General features: G+C 33.2%; 1 protein-coding gene across 1 annotated transcript; it reads left to right on the top strand.

Annotated features, from left to right (window-relative positions):
- Positions 1-132: 132 nt before the first annotated feature.
- LOC106663494 (ER degradation-enhancing alpha-mannosidase-like protein 3) lies at positions 133-14,634 on the top strand. The gene is made up of 15 exons (XM_014388368.2): positions 133-388; positions 4,908-5,357; positions 6,104-6,149; positions 6,218-6,318; positions 6,385-6,820; positions 6,893-7,096; positions 7,179-7,304; positions 7,374-7,666; positions 8,147-8,315; positions 8,375-8,527; positions 11,952-12,050; positions 13,100-13,399; positions 13,453-13,675; positions 13,739-13,818; positions 13,926-14,634. Exons 2-15 carry the CDS (start codon positions 5,230-5,232, stop codon positions 14,094-14,096), a joined length of 2,529 nt encoding a protein of 842 aa, XP_014243854.1. The 5' UTR covers positions 133-388; positions 4,908-5,229; the 3' UTR covers positions 14,097-14,634.
- The last annotated feature ends 642 nt before the right edge of the window (positions 14,635-15,276 follow it).

Genomic DNA, 15,276 nt, shown 5'->3' with positions numbered 1-15,276 from the left:
TAATTAATTTTGAGTTATCCGGCTCGTCCTCGAAATAAACAGGAAGCGATTTACAACCGGAAATAATAGGAAGCAAAAGTCCGCGAGGCGTTCGTGGCCGGGCCGGGAGTGGGAGCAGCCAGCGGCAGCGGCCGAGCGAGAAGGCAGTGGTGACTGGCGAGTGGACCCGCCGCCCTGACGTCCGACGGCCAACGCAGCTGATCAACCCGTGATATTGTTATTATCAGTTTCTCTCTCGGCTATTTTGTTTTCACCTGGACTTTTATTATTATTATTATCGTACATTATTGTAAATGTTATTAGTAGAATTTTTCGTTTGACTCCAGTCCGGCCACGTCTCACCTTAGCCGCCTGAGGAATACAGAGGGAATTCGCCTTTTATCGAACGGTGAGTGGCCTTTACAGCTTTTCCGACCTCCTCTGGTAAAAGTTTAAGATTTTTTTCAAGTCTTTTCCACATTTTTTTACTTCTCTCTGCTCCATAATAATATCAAAGAAACTTAAAACAAGAGTGAAATTGCCCCAAATAAAATTTCACCTTTCTCCTTTGTGCTCTGTGAGATGAGTCCCTTTCTTACCACGGGAAAAAAGACGTTCCACGATCTCTTATCTTCTGTCATGTTCGCGACTTCTAGCATAAAAACAAAAAGTGAAAAAAAATTCAACTTTTCACTGACGTGGAATTCAAAAAACCAAAAGTTCCACGTAATTTTATTGTTTTATTTGGTTTTACTTCAAGACCTTTCATTTAAATTTTAAAACATTAATACGAGATATGATCAAATGGGGATTTTTTTTAAATAGCCATTATCGCGTTTATCTGTTGAAAACATGCATGCAATCTCGCCCTAATTGTATTTCAAAATTATCCACACTTAATCAAAGCAGAATTTACAATGGATATCAAAAAGAAAATTGCACTAGTTTTATTTTATTTTTATTTATTTATGTTATACAACAGTGTTCTGAACACTGTCGCTCTGGGCCATAGAGTATCACTCAAGATAGTTTCACACATAACACATTTCTACATTCACCACAGTAGGCTCATCATGAAGAACAAAATAAACAAAAAATTTTACAATTAAGTACATTTGCTTAAATACTAATATCATGCATGCACTAAATTTCAAGTTACGAGTTGCTACTGCCAAGCTTTCGACCTATTTTAAGGTCATTATCTGGGAAAAACAACCTTAAATGTGTCTACAGATTGACATATTTAAGTTTTTACAGGCGATCTCAAATTTCGTTGAAAACCAACTCGCTCCCAACAATGCCAAGGGCTATATCTGGTAGGTCAAAAGCTTGGCAGTAGCAACTAAGTTTGCTTTCTTCTTCAAGACCATACAGTCCATACCTTCTGACTAGAATTTTGAATCTTTATTATTAACAAATTCTTTAAATGCATTTTCTAATGACTTTTGATCAGTAATTTTTTTTTATTTTGTAAAACGTCTAGATGTCTGAAAAAATGGTAGAAGGTATATTAATATACCTTTTAATAGTAGGCGAGAAGTCTCGAGAATAGGGAGGGTGAGGCAGAATCTCATAGCCAAGATCCAAAAGTTTTCATGTCGCATGTAAGACATGGTACTGAGCGATGTCATGTAACAGAACCAGCATTTTCCAATTGAGCAAAGATCACTTAAATAATGTAAATTTCTGGTGCATTGCTTCAATATAGGAGCAGTACATTTCAGCATTGATTGCTTCGCCGATATTCAAGAGCTGTAGTAAATCAGCCCAAATGAAGCCCACCAGAGAGTCACCATCTTCTTTGTCGAACCACTGTCCAGAATGAAGTGTTTTGCAAACTTCATAACGATGCTTTTTTTTGGCAATCGTTTAATGAGTGTGGAACCCAATTTTCGAGTTTTTTCACTTTTCCAATCGCCTTAAGGTGGTCAACGATGGCCGATTTGCCAACAGAAAGATTCTCTGCAAGTTCTTGAACAGCCGTGCTGAGATTTTCTTTGACCAAAGCTCGCAAAACATCATAATCTAAGGAAGAAATCCTTCCACGACCTTCTTTGTCTTCAAGTATCCCTCTCAAAAATTTTTAAACTCACAGTGCCATCGCCCCAGACTTCATTAATGCTTCTGGCTGTTTGGGAACATTTGGTTTTGGGGGCGATGAGTACAGTAGACTCTTCTTACCCTTGCATTCATTATTCACATTTTTCACTTATTTGCAATTGCCTCCCTAGTTAGTTATATTTATTTTTGGCCCCTAATATTTTTTTTCCCATTTGTTTCGATATCGTGTCTGCCATCAATTCCAATTGATGTGTATATTGTTTTCCTGCTTGGAATAAACTTTTTGAATGTTGCCATACAGTGTATTTTTCTTATGAAAAAACCTGAAATATATAATAAGTTCATTCATAACGTTGACAATAGGTACATATGGTACAGAAAGTATCTGAAGAAGAAAATGCTTTGAAGCCTGAAATATTCGAGGCGTTCCTGTTGTCCGAGGTGAGCTTGGTACATATCCCCCATGGATAACAAGAGTCTATCGTGTATCTCAAACTGTCTTTAATTCAAACTCACGGTGCAGAGCTGAGTTTCTCTTGTACTATGGTGGTACAGTTATTAATTATGCAATTAATTTAATTATTTTAATTTGGACTGTTGAGTTGTGAATTGGAAGCAGAATACCATATTTCCTATCCATAAAACCAGATTAGCATTTTATAGACAGGGACTTTTATCTTAAGGTGCAGACTCTGAGGCTTGAGTACTGGTTTTAATTGGTCCGGTTGTTTATCTGTGGGACCATTTTGGTATTTGGTTCTTCCATCTTGAGTCAAGGGTTACCCTAAATATGTGACAGAATTTTTACAATGATTTTTTGAGCCTGGTAGGAGATCCATCACTAAGTAAAGACAACTATAAACAATTCGCTCACAATCTTGATTTTCCATTTGCTGGTCCTTTTGGGTTTTTGGCTGATGCTTCTTCCTCTGAAGGTCCACATGCAAGAACTGTGTCAAATCTAAAGACTTTTTATTTAATATTTATTGTAGGAGCTTTATTGTAAACTTGGAACTTTTAAGTCTAATTTATCCTATTTAATTTTTTTGGTTTGTATTAGAAAAACGTTTCCATGCGGTTTTTATAATAAAAAGTAAATACGTTACACTTATTTGAATTTATTTGGACGTTTCGAAAATTTACACCCATCATCAAGATTTTATATTGTATTAAATTTATAATTTACTATTATCTATATTATATTTTAAAAGATATGACCATCTTGCTGCATGGCCAAGATGGAAGAGGTAAATTCCCAAAACATCTAAATAAATGTAAATAAGTAATGTATTTACTAATTTGTTAAAGTGGTGAGGAGCGGTCAAGAACGAGGTAGTTCAGAAAAACACATTTTTATTTTTTGCCAATGTTTCGACCTTTATTCGGGTCACCTTCAGGGACTTTTGTGTGAAAGTGACACCACAAGAATAGCACCACACTTTATGCTCTGAAGATGATCCAAATAAAGGTCGAAACATCGGCAAAAAAATAAAAAAGGTGTTTTTCTAAACTATCTCATTCTTGACCTCTTCTCAAGATTTCAAAAATTATGAAACAAATTGTCGCTAAGAAACACAAATGTATTTACTTTTTTTTTTTTAAACCCTCGCGGAAATGTTTTCTAAATCAAAAAAGTCTATTTTTATAGTAATTCAATGCATCCTTCAACTTATTATTTATTTATTTAAATTTATTATTAAATTCATATATAGAATTAAATGAATGAAGAGCAGCACTCAGTCCGAGGACGTTTAAGTGGAGTGCCAAAATACCAACATTTACACAAAGAGTAAATTATAATAAACTAACAGTTTAATTATTTTAAATCCAGAATCAAATAAACATGAATAAAATATGAACTGTAAAATACGAACAATAACAATTTATTTTCATGAATTATATTCGCAGATTTGCTTCTATTAATTTAATAAATTTATAGATTAGATACACCCAGGTCTAATTTTATTGCCGAGTTCTCAGAGAATCCAAATTCTTTTAAACCAGCCAAAGTAATATAAACAATTTCTTAAATTGGAAGGATTGGCAATGGCTAAGTATTGTAATATGGTATTTGTTCTTTTTTCAGGATATCAAGCTAGATAGGCTTTCCTTGTTTGACTTACTTGCAAAATTGTAAAAACAATGGAAGAGGATATTTTTTTCTCTCATATATTTAAACATCGAAACCTAAATAGGTTGTAAATTGTTGTGACACATAAAAGTTTATAGATTTGAGTTTTACAAAGACATTGATGTGGTGATTCACTCATCTGAAAATACTGTTTGGCAACTGTTCAGAAGTAAACTATATAATATGACAAGATATATTCATCAGAAACAATTCTTTCCATTTGAGGGATTTATTTTAAAATAAGGAAGTTGTTTAAAATATCTCAAGCGTTGAATAATATTTATTTTTTTACTTACATTCACATTTTTTAATGCTTTTGTTTGTAACATAACACTTGTTAGTTATTAAATTATTTGGTGTATGTGTTAGAAATGGTAAAGGTGGGGTGAGTATGTTGTTTGACTATTTTAAAAGATAGTTCTCATTCACAATTTATTGCTTTTGCAATAAACGGCATGAATTGTAATAGTGAATAATAATAATTAATTAATAATAATTGTAATAGTGAATAATACGGATTGTTGAAAACGACAAACTATGAATAAGAACTATCTTTTAAAGTAGATGTGTTATGTCATAATAAACAGATTTATTTAGAAGATAACCATATAATTTCTACGTTTGTTCTCTTAATATACAAAATTATAGAAGTGTTTTTTTCCAAATTTATTCTTCTTAGTTATATTAATGAGAAATTAATCTTGAAAATGTTAATTTGGTTTTTATTTTGTTACAGGTCTATGAAAATTTCAACGTGTACTAAATTTAGCACCAACCATGTGGCTTGGTAGTGGTGCTTTTGAAAAAAGCCAAGACTGGATATGCTTTTAAAATTGTCAAATCCATAAAAAAAAACGTGGCGGCGCTAAATTTTGTTTAATACAAATATGCATGCTTCTGTGCCCCAGCGCTCCACCAAAGCCCAGCCCATTCACAGTTCGAGGATTTCCAACTCGCTGAGGACTTTGTGACGATTTCTTAATGCCTAGGCGCAAGAATTCAATTGTAAAGTAGTATTTAGGGTTTGAAAATTTAGGAGACATTTAAAAGAGATAGAGATGGCTTTTCAAAATCCTGCATCTCTTTTGTTGGTCTCCACCCTCTTAGTTGCTTTTTTAGTATTAGTTAATGGCGACGAGGATGAGAAATTGAACATCATGTCTAGAGAGGAGCAAGAAAGCTTAAGGTGAGAATTAAATTTTTTTTTCCTTTTTTTCCCAAAAGCTGAACGAGTAAGGTTGAAAGAAGGAAGTTAAGGAAATTACCAAGGCAATCCACTATTCTTGACCTTCCTCTTTTCCAGGCCAATTATATTCATTGAACCCATTCGAGTTCGACCTTTCTTCCGTTACTAATAATAACAAGGGTTTAGTAAAAGTGGAAATAACTACTAGCTATTGGTAGTAACTTATACTTTCTATTCTATTTTGAATTGTCCCACTTCAAAAACTTTCTATTACTTTTTAACTTGAAAATTTCTCCATAATCAATAAGATAAATATATTTGTTTAGAATAGTATAATAATATATAGTATAATAATATAATAATTAATATAGTGTATAAATAATAAAATTAATAAAAAAAGACAAAACACTATGATTGTTATTAAGATAATAACTTACAATTTTTTTAAACTTTAATTAACTCCTTTTAATTGATCGCCTTATTTTTCAATATTACCCAAAGAATGTGATGAATTAATTGTATTCTTAGGGGAAAACAAAAGCCAGAGGCGACAGTGGCAATTGATCCCACGATTACAGGGTCTGCGAGCCGAGAATCTAAATCTCTGACCACTCGGCTATCGTGGACCCCTACTTGCGATTTAATTAATATAATATTCAAATATGCAACTTATATTCATTAATTTAAAGTTGTTACATGCATTTCCCTCAATATGTATTAAATATTTATTAAATTATATACTCTAGGGAAGAGGCGAGGGATATGTTTTATCATGCTTATCGAGCATATATGGTAATTACTTTTATTATCATTATGGTTAAATATGTAGAAGTAGTATTAATATCATTTTTTTCATAAAGGACAATGCATACCCTGCTGATGAACTGATGCCATTAACATGTCAAGGCCGATATCGTGGAAGTCACCCTTCTCGAGGAGATATTGACGATACCCTTGGGAAGTTAGTACCAACTATAACTATCTGTTTATCTTTTGTTTATTTATTTATTTATTTTTTTACTTTTAGTTTCTCACTGACGTTAATTGATACCTTGGACACGCTTGTGATACTTGGAGACATCTCGGAATTTGAGCATGCAGTAAAGCTAGTGATAAAAGATGTAAGCTTCGATTCTGATATAGTCGTGTCTGTATTTGAGACCAACATCCGAGTCTTGGGGGGACTTCTATCAGCACACATTCTGGCAGAATATGTTCAACAAAAAATCGGTGTGATGGAATGGTACAAGGGCGAGCTGCTTGAACTAGCCAAGGATATCGGCTACCGCCTCACGCCAGCTTTTAACACCACAACGGGCATACCTCATGCCAGGGTAAATCTGAGGACTGGCATGAAGGCACCTTCACTCTGGTCATCCAGGGAAACATGCACTGCCTGTGCTGGCACGATGATATTAGAAATGGCTGCTCTTTCCCGGCTCACTGGAGACCATTTTTTTGAGGTAATTTTTAAAAAATGTAATTTATAAAGACTTAATAGAGATTTATTAAATTCTTACAAATCACTTTTGTAGGAAAAGGCTCATAGGGCAATGGATGGTTTGTGGAAACTTAGACACCGCAGTACTGACTTAATGGGAACTGTACTGAATGTCCATTCTGGAGATTGGATCAGAAGAGATTCAGGAGTTGGTGCTGGCATTGATTCCTATTATGAGTACTGTTTAAAAGCCTACATCCTCCTCGGAGACAATCGTTACCTCTCTAGATTTAATAAGGTAACCATTATATTTTTTCTAGGCCAGATTAATTTTTGTTTAATTATAAAACTTGTTTTTTATTCATGTATTTATTTTTAAGCATTACTCAGCTGTCATGAAGTATATCAGTCAAGGACCTATGCTCCTTGATGTGCACATGCATAGACCTACAACTAACTCTAGGAATTTTATGGATGCATTGCTTGCCTTCTGGCCTGGTCTTCAGGTTAATAAAACTTACATTTAAATTTACCCCTGTTCATTTTCTAATTTTGTTAATTTAATTTTTTTTAAGGTTTTGAATGGAGATCTCAAACCGGCGGTTGAAACACACGAGATGCTCTATCAAGTCATGCAGCGGCACACGTTTATCCCAGAGGCATTTACTACGGATTTCAAGGTGTATTGGGGCCAATACCCTTTGAGACCTGAGTTTCTTGAATCAACATATTTCCTCTATAAAGCCACTGGGGATCACTACTATCTCCAAGTTGGTAAGAAGATCCTCAAAGGCCTTCAACAACATGCCAGAGTGCCTTGTGGTTATGCTGCTGTCAGCGATGTCCGGACCGGTCAACATGATGACAGGTGGGCTAATAAATAATATATTAGTAAAACCATTGCTACATTTGCTATTGAATTACTGGATAAAATTGCAAATTAAGTTAAATAACTTAATTTTTGCCACTTATCTTCCTAATGGTGAAGGGGGGAGTTGAAAGAATTGTAAATTTGTTCGCAGCTTAGTTATCCTTTAAGTCTTGCTATGCCTATCTCTTTATATATTAATCAGACCAAAACTATTGAAACAACCATGCTGACAAGAAATTTTGAACAATTTGCAAACCTAGCAACACAACTTTCTAAAAACACTCCTTGTTAGAATATAACCAACATTGCATAAGAAAAACGATAAGTGACAAAAATTTATCTAATAGGATTTAATGATATTTATCCAATCAACATGTTTTAATTTTATTTCTTATATTAATTTTATCTAATTTAAGCGTAAATAATAATTTAAAAGACATTTATTTATTTGTCTTAAAACTTTTATTTGTTTTTCAGGATGGATTCATTTGTCTTAGCCGAAACTTTCAAGTATCTCTACCTGCTCTTCACAGATCCAGCAGACTTGATCGTTGATTTAGACAAATTTATTTTCACAACCGAAGCGCACCTCCTCCCTCTTGACTTATCCAAACTGATGACCAATTCCTCAGCATATTTGTTCGAGGTAATTTGAAAACAAAAAAAATACCGTAAAAGGGCAGGACTGATCAGATCAATTTGTAGGATGATGAGGAGATCGAAGAACCGGCCCAGTGTCCGACATCGCTGAGACTGCTCCCGGATCAAGTGCGCAAGCCTCTGCGCAACTTTGTCCATGACACCTGCCCAAGTGACACCAGGACAAAAAACAGGCGCCTCTTGGCATCTCACTTTCAGGTAAAGAAATTGAAAAACCACTTCATTCTAGAATAAGACAATTTTCTTGGTAACAACAGTATTGCACCGTAGAAGTAGCTGGATGAATAAACCTTACTTTTGCATTTTTTTTTTTTTGCATGCGTAGAAAAATTTTCTTTGTTTTCATTTCTTAAATTTTTTTAGTTTAATCATCTTTAAAAAAATTAGCAAAAATCAAATTTGTGTAAGCATTAGAATTTAAAAACTTCCTTAACAAAAGGATATAGATTTCTTCAATTATATAAAAATATGTTTCAAAAAGTAATGTGATTATATTTAATTTTCATTGTTAAAGAACAAAACGTCGAAAGTTAAAAGTAGTAAATTGTTGTTTATCAACAAAAAAATTGTTGAGCATATTCACTGAGGGACCTATTTCATTTTTGTATATAGATTTTTTTCAGCCAAATTAACCCTTTTTTTACATCAAATTAATCCTTTCTTTCAACCAATGAAAAAATTAAAAACTTTATGACAATTAATTTGAGATGTTTTAAATACATATAAATATTAGGCTACTATATTAAATATTGGGCACTCTCAACACAACATGCAAGAATGGCACAATTACACAGAAAACAAACACTTTGAGCCCTGAAGATGATCTCAATAAAGATCGAAACGTTGGCACGATAAAGAAAATGTTTTTCTGAAACCTACATCACACCAGACCGCATCTCACGATTTCCGAATAATCATTAAATTAAATATTAAAATAAAGAATTCTTCTTTTTATAATAGTTAAAAATTTCTTATGAAAAACTGAAATATACATGGTGAGTTTATTATTATTAATTTTTAATAACGGCTAAGGTCATTTCACGTTCTAACTGATATATTTAAAACTTGTAGCTTAAGTCATCTATATCCCTTCTGAGTTCTATAAAGCTCTGACTCCAAACATTCACTCATAATCTAATTTATCCTACATCCTCTGAAGCTTCCATCCCGCACCCTGTCATTCCCGTTCTTACAAAAAAACCCCCTTAATATATTTAAAAACCTTTTAAACTAAACTCCAATTCAAAAACAAAATTGGAAATAGTTAAGCCCCTATTCATATTCTGCTATCTTGGCGAGTTGGGACTATGGTAGCCGAGTGGTTAGCGTGATACTGTTGGCTCATAAACCCTGTCACGGGTTCAATTCTCACTGTTGCCGCTGGCCCTTTTTTCATGATACCCTTCCCCCAACTACAAAAACAACCAACTACTCAAACTACATACTCTGGCTATATGCAAGTTCATAAGGTCATAAAAAAATATATTTAAAAAAAATTTAAAAATCTAGGCAAGTTAGAGATTGAAACCTTTTGACTGAGAGAAATTAGACAAAAAATTGAAAGTTTATTTGACAAGGTTTTCCCCGTAAATGCCCCAATAACACAAATAAATAATAATAATAATAATAAAACACCCTATATATTCCTATATTAGTTAAGAATTTTTTTAACTATTATATAAAAGAAGAATTTTTTGTTTTTATATAATTTATAAAGGGGTTGAGATGGGGAGTTGATGTCCGAGTGGATCGAGGTCACGATAGCTCAGGTGGTAGAGCAGCGGCGTATCTAGCCGAAGGTTGTGGGTTCGAATCCCGCTCGTGCCATTAACTTTTTTTCATCTCAACTAAAAACTTTAATTGGTCAAGCAGACCACGAAAGTAGTGAATTATAATTTTTAATTTTAATTGTAATTAATGTTCATAAGGCATAATGACTATTAATTCATAATTAAATAAATGTTAATGTTTATATTTGGTGTTATTGTATTAATGGGAGAAGGGTATCATTAAAAAAAAGGCCAGGGGTAACAGTGGGAATTGAACCCAAAACCACAAGGTCTCTGAGCGAAGAGTCTTCATGCTAACCTCTCAGCTAAGTCCCTTTAATTCGAATTAACATTAGAAGAATAATTTGTTTTTATGTTAAATTGTACATAACTTTTAATTGTAATTAATTTTCATATGGGTTTTAAGTTTTTTTTTATTGCTTTAAAGAAAGAGTTAATTTGAAATAAAAAAGGAGTATTTTGAAATAAAAAGGGTTAATTTCAAATTAAAAAGAGTACATTTTAAGTTAAAAATTGGTTACATCAACAGAAAAAAACTATATCAGGTTAAATTGGAGAGAATTAGAATTAGAATGGCGTTATCCGTCTGGTGAAATAACTCAATGATGAAACCACCATCCACAGTGAATGCTTTAAAGACAGGATGGGTGAAAGCAGTCTATTAAGAAAATAAAATCTGTACGCTTACAGCTGTCATTGTGCTTGTGTCATGTGTGTATAGTAGGTTTTATATTATGTTGTTTGAAAATGAAGAAATTTATAATTAAAGTATTTTATGCTAGTCGCCTAATTTTTGTCCCTTACTAAAATTGATTTTGATAAGTAGAGCATTTTTTTTTTTCATAATTTTGTCTCACCTATTTACGTAACTTGCCATTCGTCAGCTTTTGTATGTCGTTAACCTTTAAATGCCTTTTTTAATATGCTAATTCAAATAGTGAAGGAGTAAACAGAATTGACCACTTATAATTTGAATAATTTCAGCTGTCTTTTTAAGACTGTTCATACAAAAAGAAATTTGCATATATTATAATGACAGCCTTTAAAGTCTGTCTCCTGACTAACGCTTTGTAAATACACTATTTTTGCTGGTTCAAAAGCCTAGTGTTTATAATTTGCAAGTATTTTACCTGTCTTCTTATATGTTTTGTTTTGTGCCATTTCCAGACTGATACCTTGTTAGCAACACCAACCAGCGTTATCATCCTGTTCAGTATTATATCATTTTTGCAACTAGGTTTCCTGTTTAGCTCATTCTTTTTTTATATTTCCAAAATCAGAAATATGTGATCCCAATAAAACAGCGAAACCGCAGTTTAACTTATGACTGTTTTAATGAATATTCAACAATAAGACTTATATAAAGTCACTGAACGTTTACTGTGATAACAATACATTACATTCCAATTTTTATATTTTTGTCTATTTTTTCTTTTTAATTGTTTATATAGATATATATATTTTCTTTAAGATGAAGTTTTTGGCTGTTTTAATTATTTGTAAAGTTTGATAATTGTATTATTTTGTATTTAAGTAGTTTATTAGAATGTTGTGAAATAAATTAATTTAAACAAAAAATCAGTTTTCTTGATGACCACTATTCTTTCTCTCTCTCTCACCCTTTTTTTATGATTATTTATCTATTTATTATTTATTAGTTTTTATTATTTGAATGCATCCTTTTGTCTTTCCTTTTTTGCATGAACACATGGCATAAATAGCACGGCTTTCATTATTTTTCACCCATACTCGTCAACTTTGTTTCATTTATCTCAGTCTCCGAAAGGGGAACAAATTCATTTATAGTTTTAAGCCAAGCTCCTTGTTTACAGTCTGGGAATCCGGAGCACAAGAAGATAATAGGTGATATGGGAATAAGCATTGCACACCTAGACGACGGTAGAATTCAGCTGCTGCATTCCTTTTCCAAAGTGAGTATGCTGTAGTTTTTTTAAATTTTCAAATTGAACTATAACCACTTAAAATATATACATAATAAAGAGTATAATGGATGTGTCAGTGGTTCAAAAGTTAAGGTGTTGACATGGTGCTTGCAAGGTAAAGGTCCTAGCAGCCCTGATTTCGAACCCAACAGCTACAATTTTTTTTACCCAAAAGCCCTAGCACCATGAGGGGTCATACAATCCCATAAAAAAAAGAAAAAAATTTAGAAAATGTAATAAGTTGTAAAAGCTCGAAAGTTGGTAGGTTACTTCTTTTCCACCATCATACCTCCTGGAAACAAATAAAAAACAAAAAAGTAATTTGCTTCTTTATTGAAAAAAAAACCTTCTAGAGTGAGATAGTCCAAAAATGTAGATCCTGCATCCATTTATCAATTCACCTTAGTAATTAAAAGTATAAAATCATGCATTAATTAGTAAAAAGTTTGGAGTTTCAATAAAGGATGATCCTAGATATAACTAGACATTTGGAACTTAATTAAACTTAAATACATTTTAATTAATTATACTTTTTTCCTAGGTTTTGGTTGAAATTAAAAAGTTAGTGCCACAAGCGGGATTCAAACCTGCCAATATCACTGTATTTAGCTGAAGGTCGTGGGTTCAAATCCCGTGGGTGACTCTTAACTTTTTCATTTCAACCAAAACATAGGAAAAAAGTATAATTATTTAAAATTATGACTACTAAATATTACGGATTACCTTAAATTATTGTAAGACTCTTTGTAAATAAGTAATTTGAGGAAAGACTTAGTTTAAGTGTGAGGAGTGGAAGAATAAGCATTCTGTTTCCTAAATATAATAAATTGATCCAAAGTTGGTACACTTTATAAATTGATAGTCAAATCAAGGAAATCACCTCCAGGGAACTTTCTGGCATGGTAAGTACTACTGCAATTCTATTCACATTTATCCTTTCCCCTACCCACTAGAGGGGTTTGTTGCAAAAGCAAGCATATATAAAATGAAAGGTGGGGCAGTGTTTTAATTGATTTTCTCTGATTTTGTCCTTATAGGCAAAATCTGTCGGTGACGCTAAAGAAGGGCTTCTATTCATGCAAGAAATGCTGGAGCTTGCAAAGTCTCAAAGCCCAGAGACGTTGCCACAGGCGGTACAGTATGTCAGCAAAGGTGTGAAGCACACTTTAAACGCCGGGCCAGCCCACTTTGGTAAACAACTACGAGGGAACCACAAAGTCAGCGGTAACATCGACATAGCTTTTCCGTTCAAGGCGTGCGACCCGCTTGTGAATGCCAAAGCTTTAAAAGGGAAAATAGTCCTCGTCCAAAGGGGTGACTGCATGTTTATTGAAAAGGTACGGTCTCTCGCTTTTTTTTATGGGTTTGTGTTGACTCAGCTTCTGTTCAGGCAAGGAAGATCATGCAGGCGGGTGCCATCGGCGGCATTGTGATGGACAACAGCGGTGACTCGTCTAAAACATCTCCTATGTTCGCAATGTCCGGTGACGGGACTGACGACATAACGATCCCAGTTGTCTTCCTCTTTTACCAGGATGCTTGGAAGCTCCTAATGGCCCTCACTGGAGAGCCGAACATGTTGGTTACTTTAGCCGATAGGCAGTCCTCACAAGGTAAGTTTTTTTTTTGACTAGTCTATATTATTATTTATTTTGTAATGCTATTTTTTTATGTAGAAGACCAACCTGAAGGAAATGATACAATAGATGATGCTTCCGTCCACAATTTCCTCTTTAACAAAGTTCCTACTGGAGAGGTATTTGAAAAATTATTTGTGTATTTGACACGTCTATATAATTAATCCTATGGCATGTTAACATCACCTCAAATACAATTTTGAAATTTTTAATTTTTTTTGTTTAGGGTGAAATAGTAGAGGTTAAAGGTGAAGAACTGATACGTCTCTCGAACGTTAGCCCTCAGGAATCCAACAGTGAAACCAATTCAGCTGAGGATTCGCTTCCAACGCGTATGCACAAGATCCTCTCGTCACTCCACAAGGACAAAAACCTACCGGAACCACCGAGCGACTAGTTCGACAACGGCACCGGTTCCATTGTTTCTAGTTTGATGTTTTCTATTGTATGTTTGTTTTTGTCTAAATCAAGCTTTAAAACCACTCTGGGAATCAAGTTGTTGGGGGGAAATGTGGAGGCTGTTTTTCTGAATGCCTGGATTTTATCGTGTGTTTCGTGGGTTATTAATTGAAATTTATATATTTTATCGAAGAAATGTGAAATTATAAAAAGATACTTTATAAATTAAATTTGTATAAATATTACCAAAAATTACTCAATTGTATTATAGTTTGTTCTTTAACAGAACAAAATATTAGGTAAATTATTAATAGTGTATGAAATTACTTAAAACTGTACATGTGTCATACTGAAGTTTGTAAAAATTGTATTATATCTTTACCATCGTGTAAATTTGAATAAAGTTTTAAGGTAAAATAGGTGTTACGATGATTTAGGCAAATTGATTAGGTAATGTCAATTAGTTAGCTTTGTGTATATAAGTTTTTCTTCATTTAATGTAAACAAAATTAAATATTAAAGTTTTGTTTGTTCTATTTCTTATTCTCTTCTGAACTAAACTCCATTTTAAATAATCCAAAACCAAACAAAATTAAAATAAAATAAATTTTAAATAATATTTACCCGACCCACCAATCGTACAAAGTTGAACAAAATAACACCCCGTGGAATCCTTACAGCTGTGTGAAGCACATCTGGACAGATGGCTATCCAGGAAGTACTACATAACTAAAAAGGTCACTGAAGGAATGATTGTCTGGGAATGATTAACCACACTCGTAGACCCAGTTTGATTCCCACCGCTGCCTCTGGCCCTTTTTTCACAATACCCTTCCCCCCAATTCACATACACATAATATATCATCTCTTTGGCTAATATATATAGTTCATAAGCCCATAAAAAATAAAATAAAATAAAAAGTGGCCAATATTTATATCTCAAATTGTTAAATGTGAAATATTCTATACGTGTACTTATGTAAAACTTTGTAAGTAATTGGGCTAGTGATTTTAATTACAAAAAAACCATTTATGTTGGCCTAAAAAAGTCATCTCAACCCATAGCTAAAGACAAATATGTATAGTTTTACATCATACAACTTGGTCAAATTATGCTACTTAAATTATGCTTCATGGTAGTGGTACACCCCTTTTTGAGAAAGTGTATACAAATTTTT

The sequence above is a fragment of the Cimex lectularius genome, unplaced genomic scaffold (genome assembly GCF_000648675.2).
Source record: "Cimex lectularius strain Harlan isolate CLEC.00 unplaced genomic scaffold, Clec_2.1 scaffold23, whole genome shotgun sequence".
Taxonomy (NCBI): Eukaryota; Metazoa; Arthropoda; class Insecta; order Hemiptera; family Cimicidae; genus Cimex; species Cimex lectularius.
The sequence above is the reverse complement of the archived record's forward strand: the minus strand, read 5'-3'. Positions and strand labels throughout refer to the sequence as shown.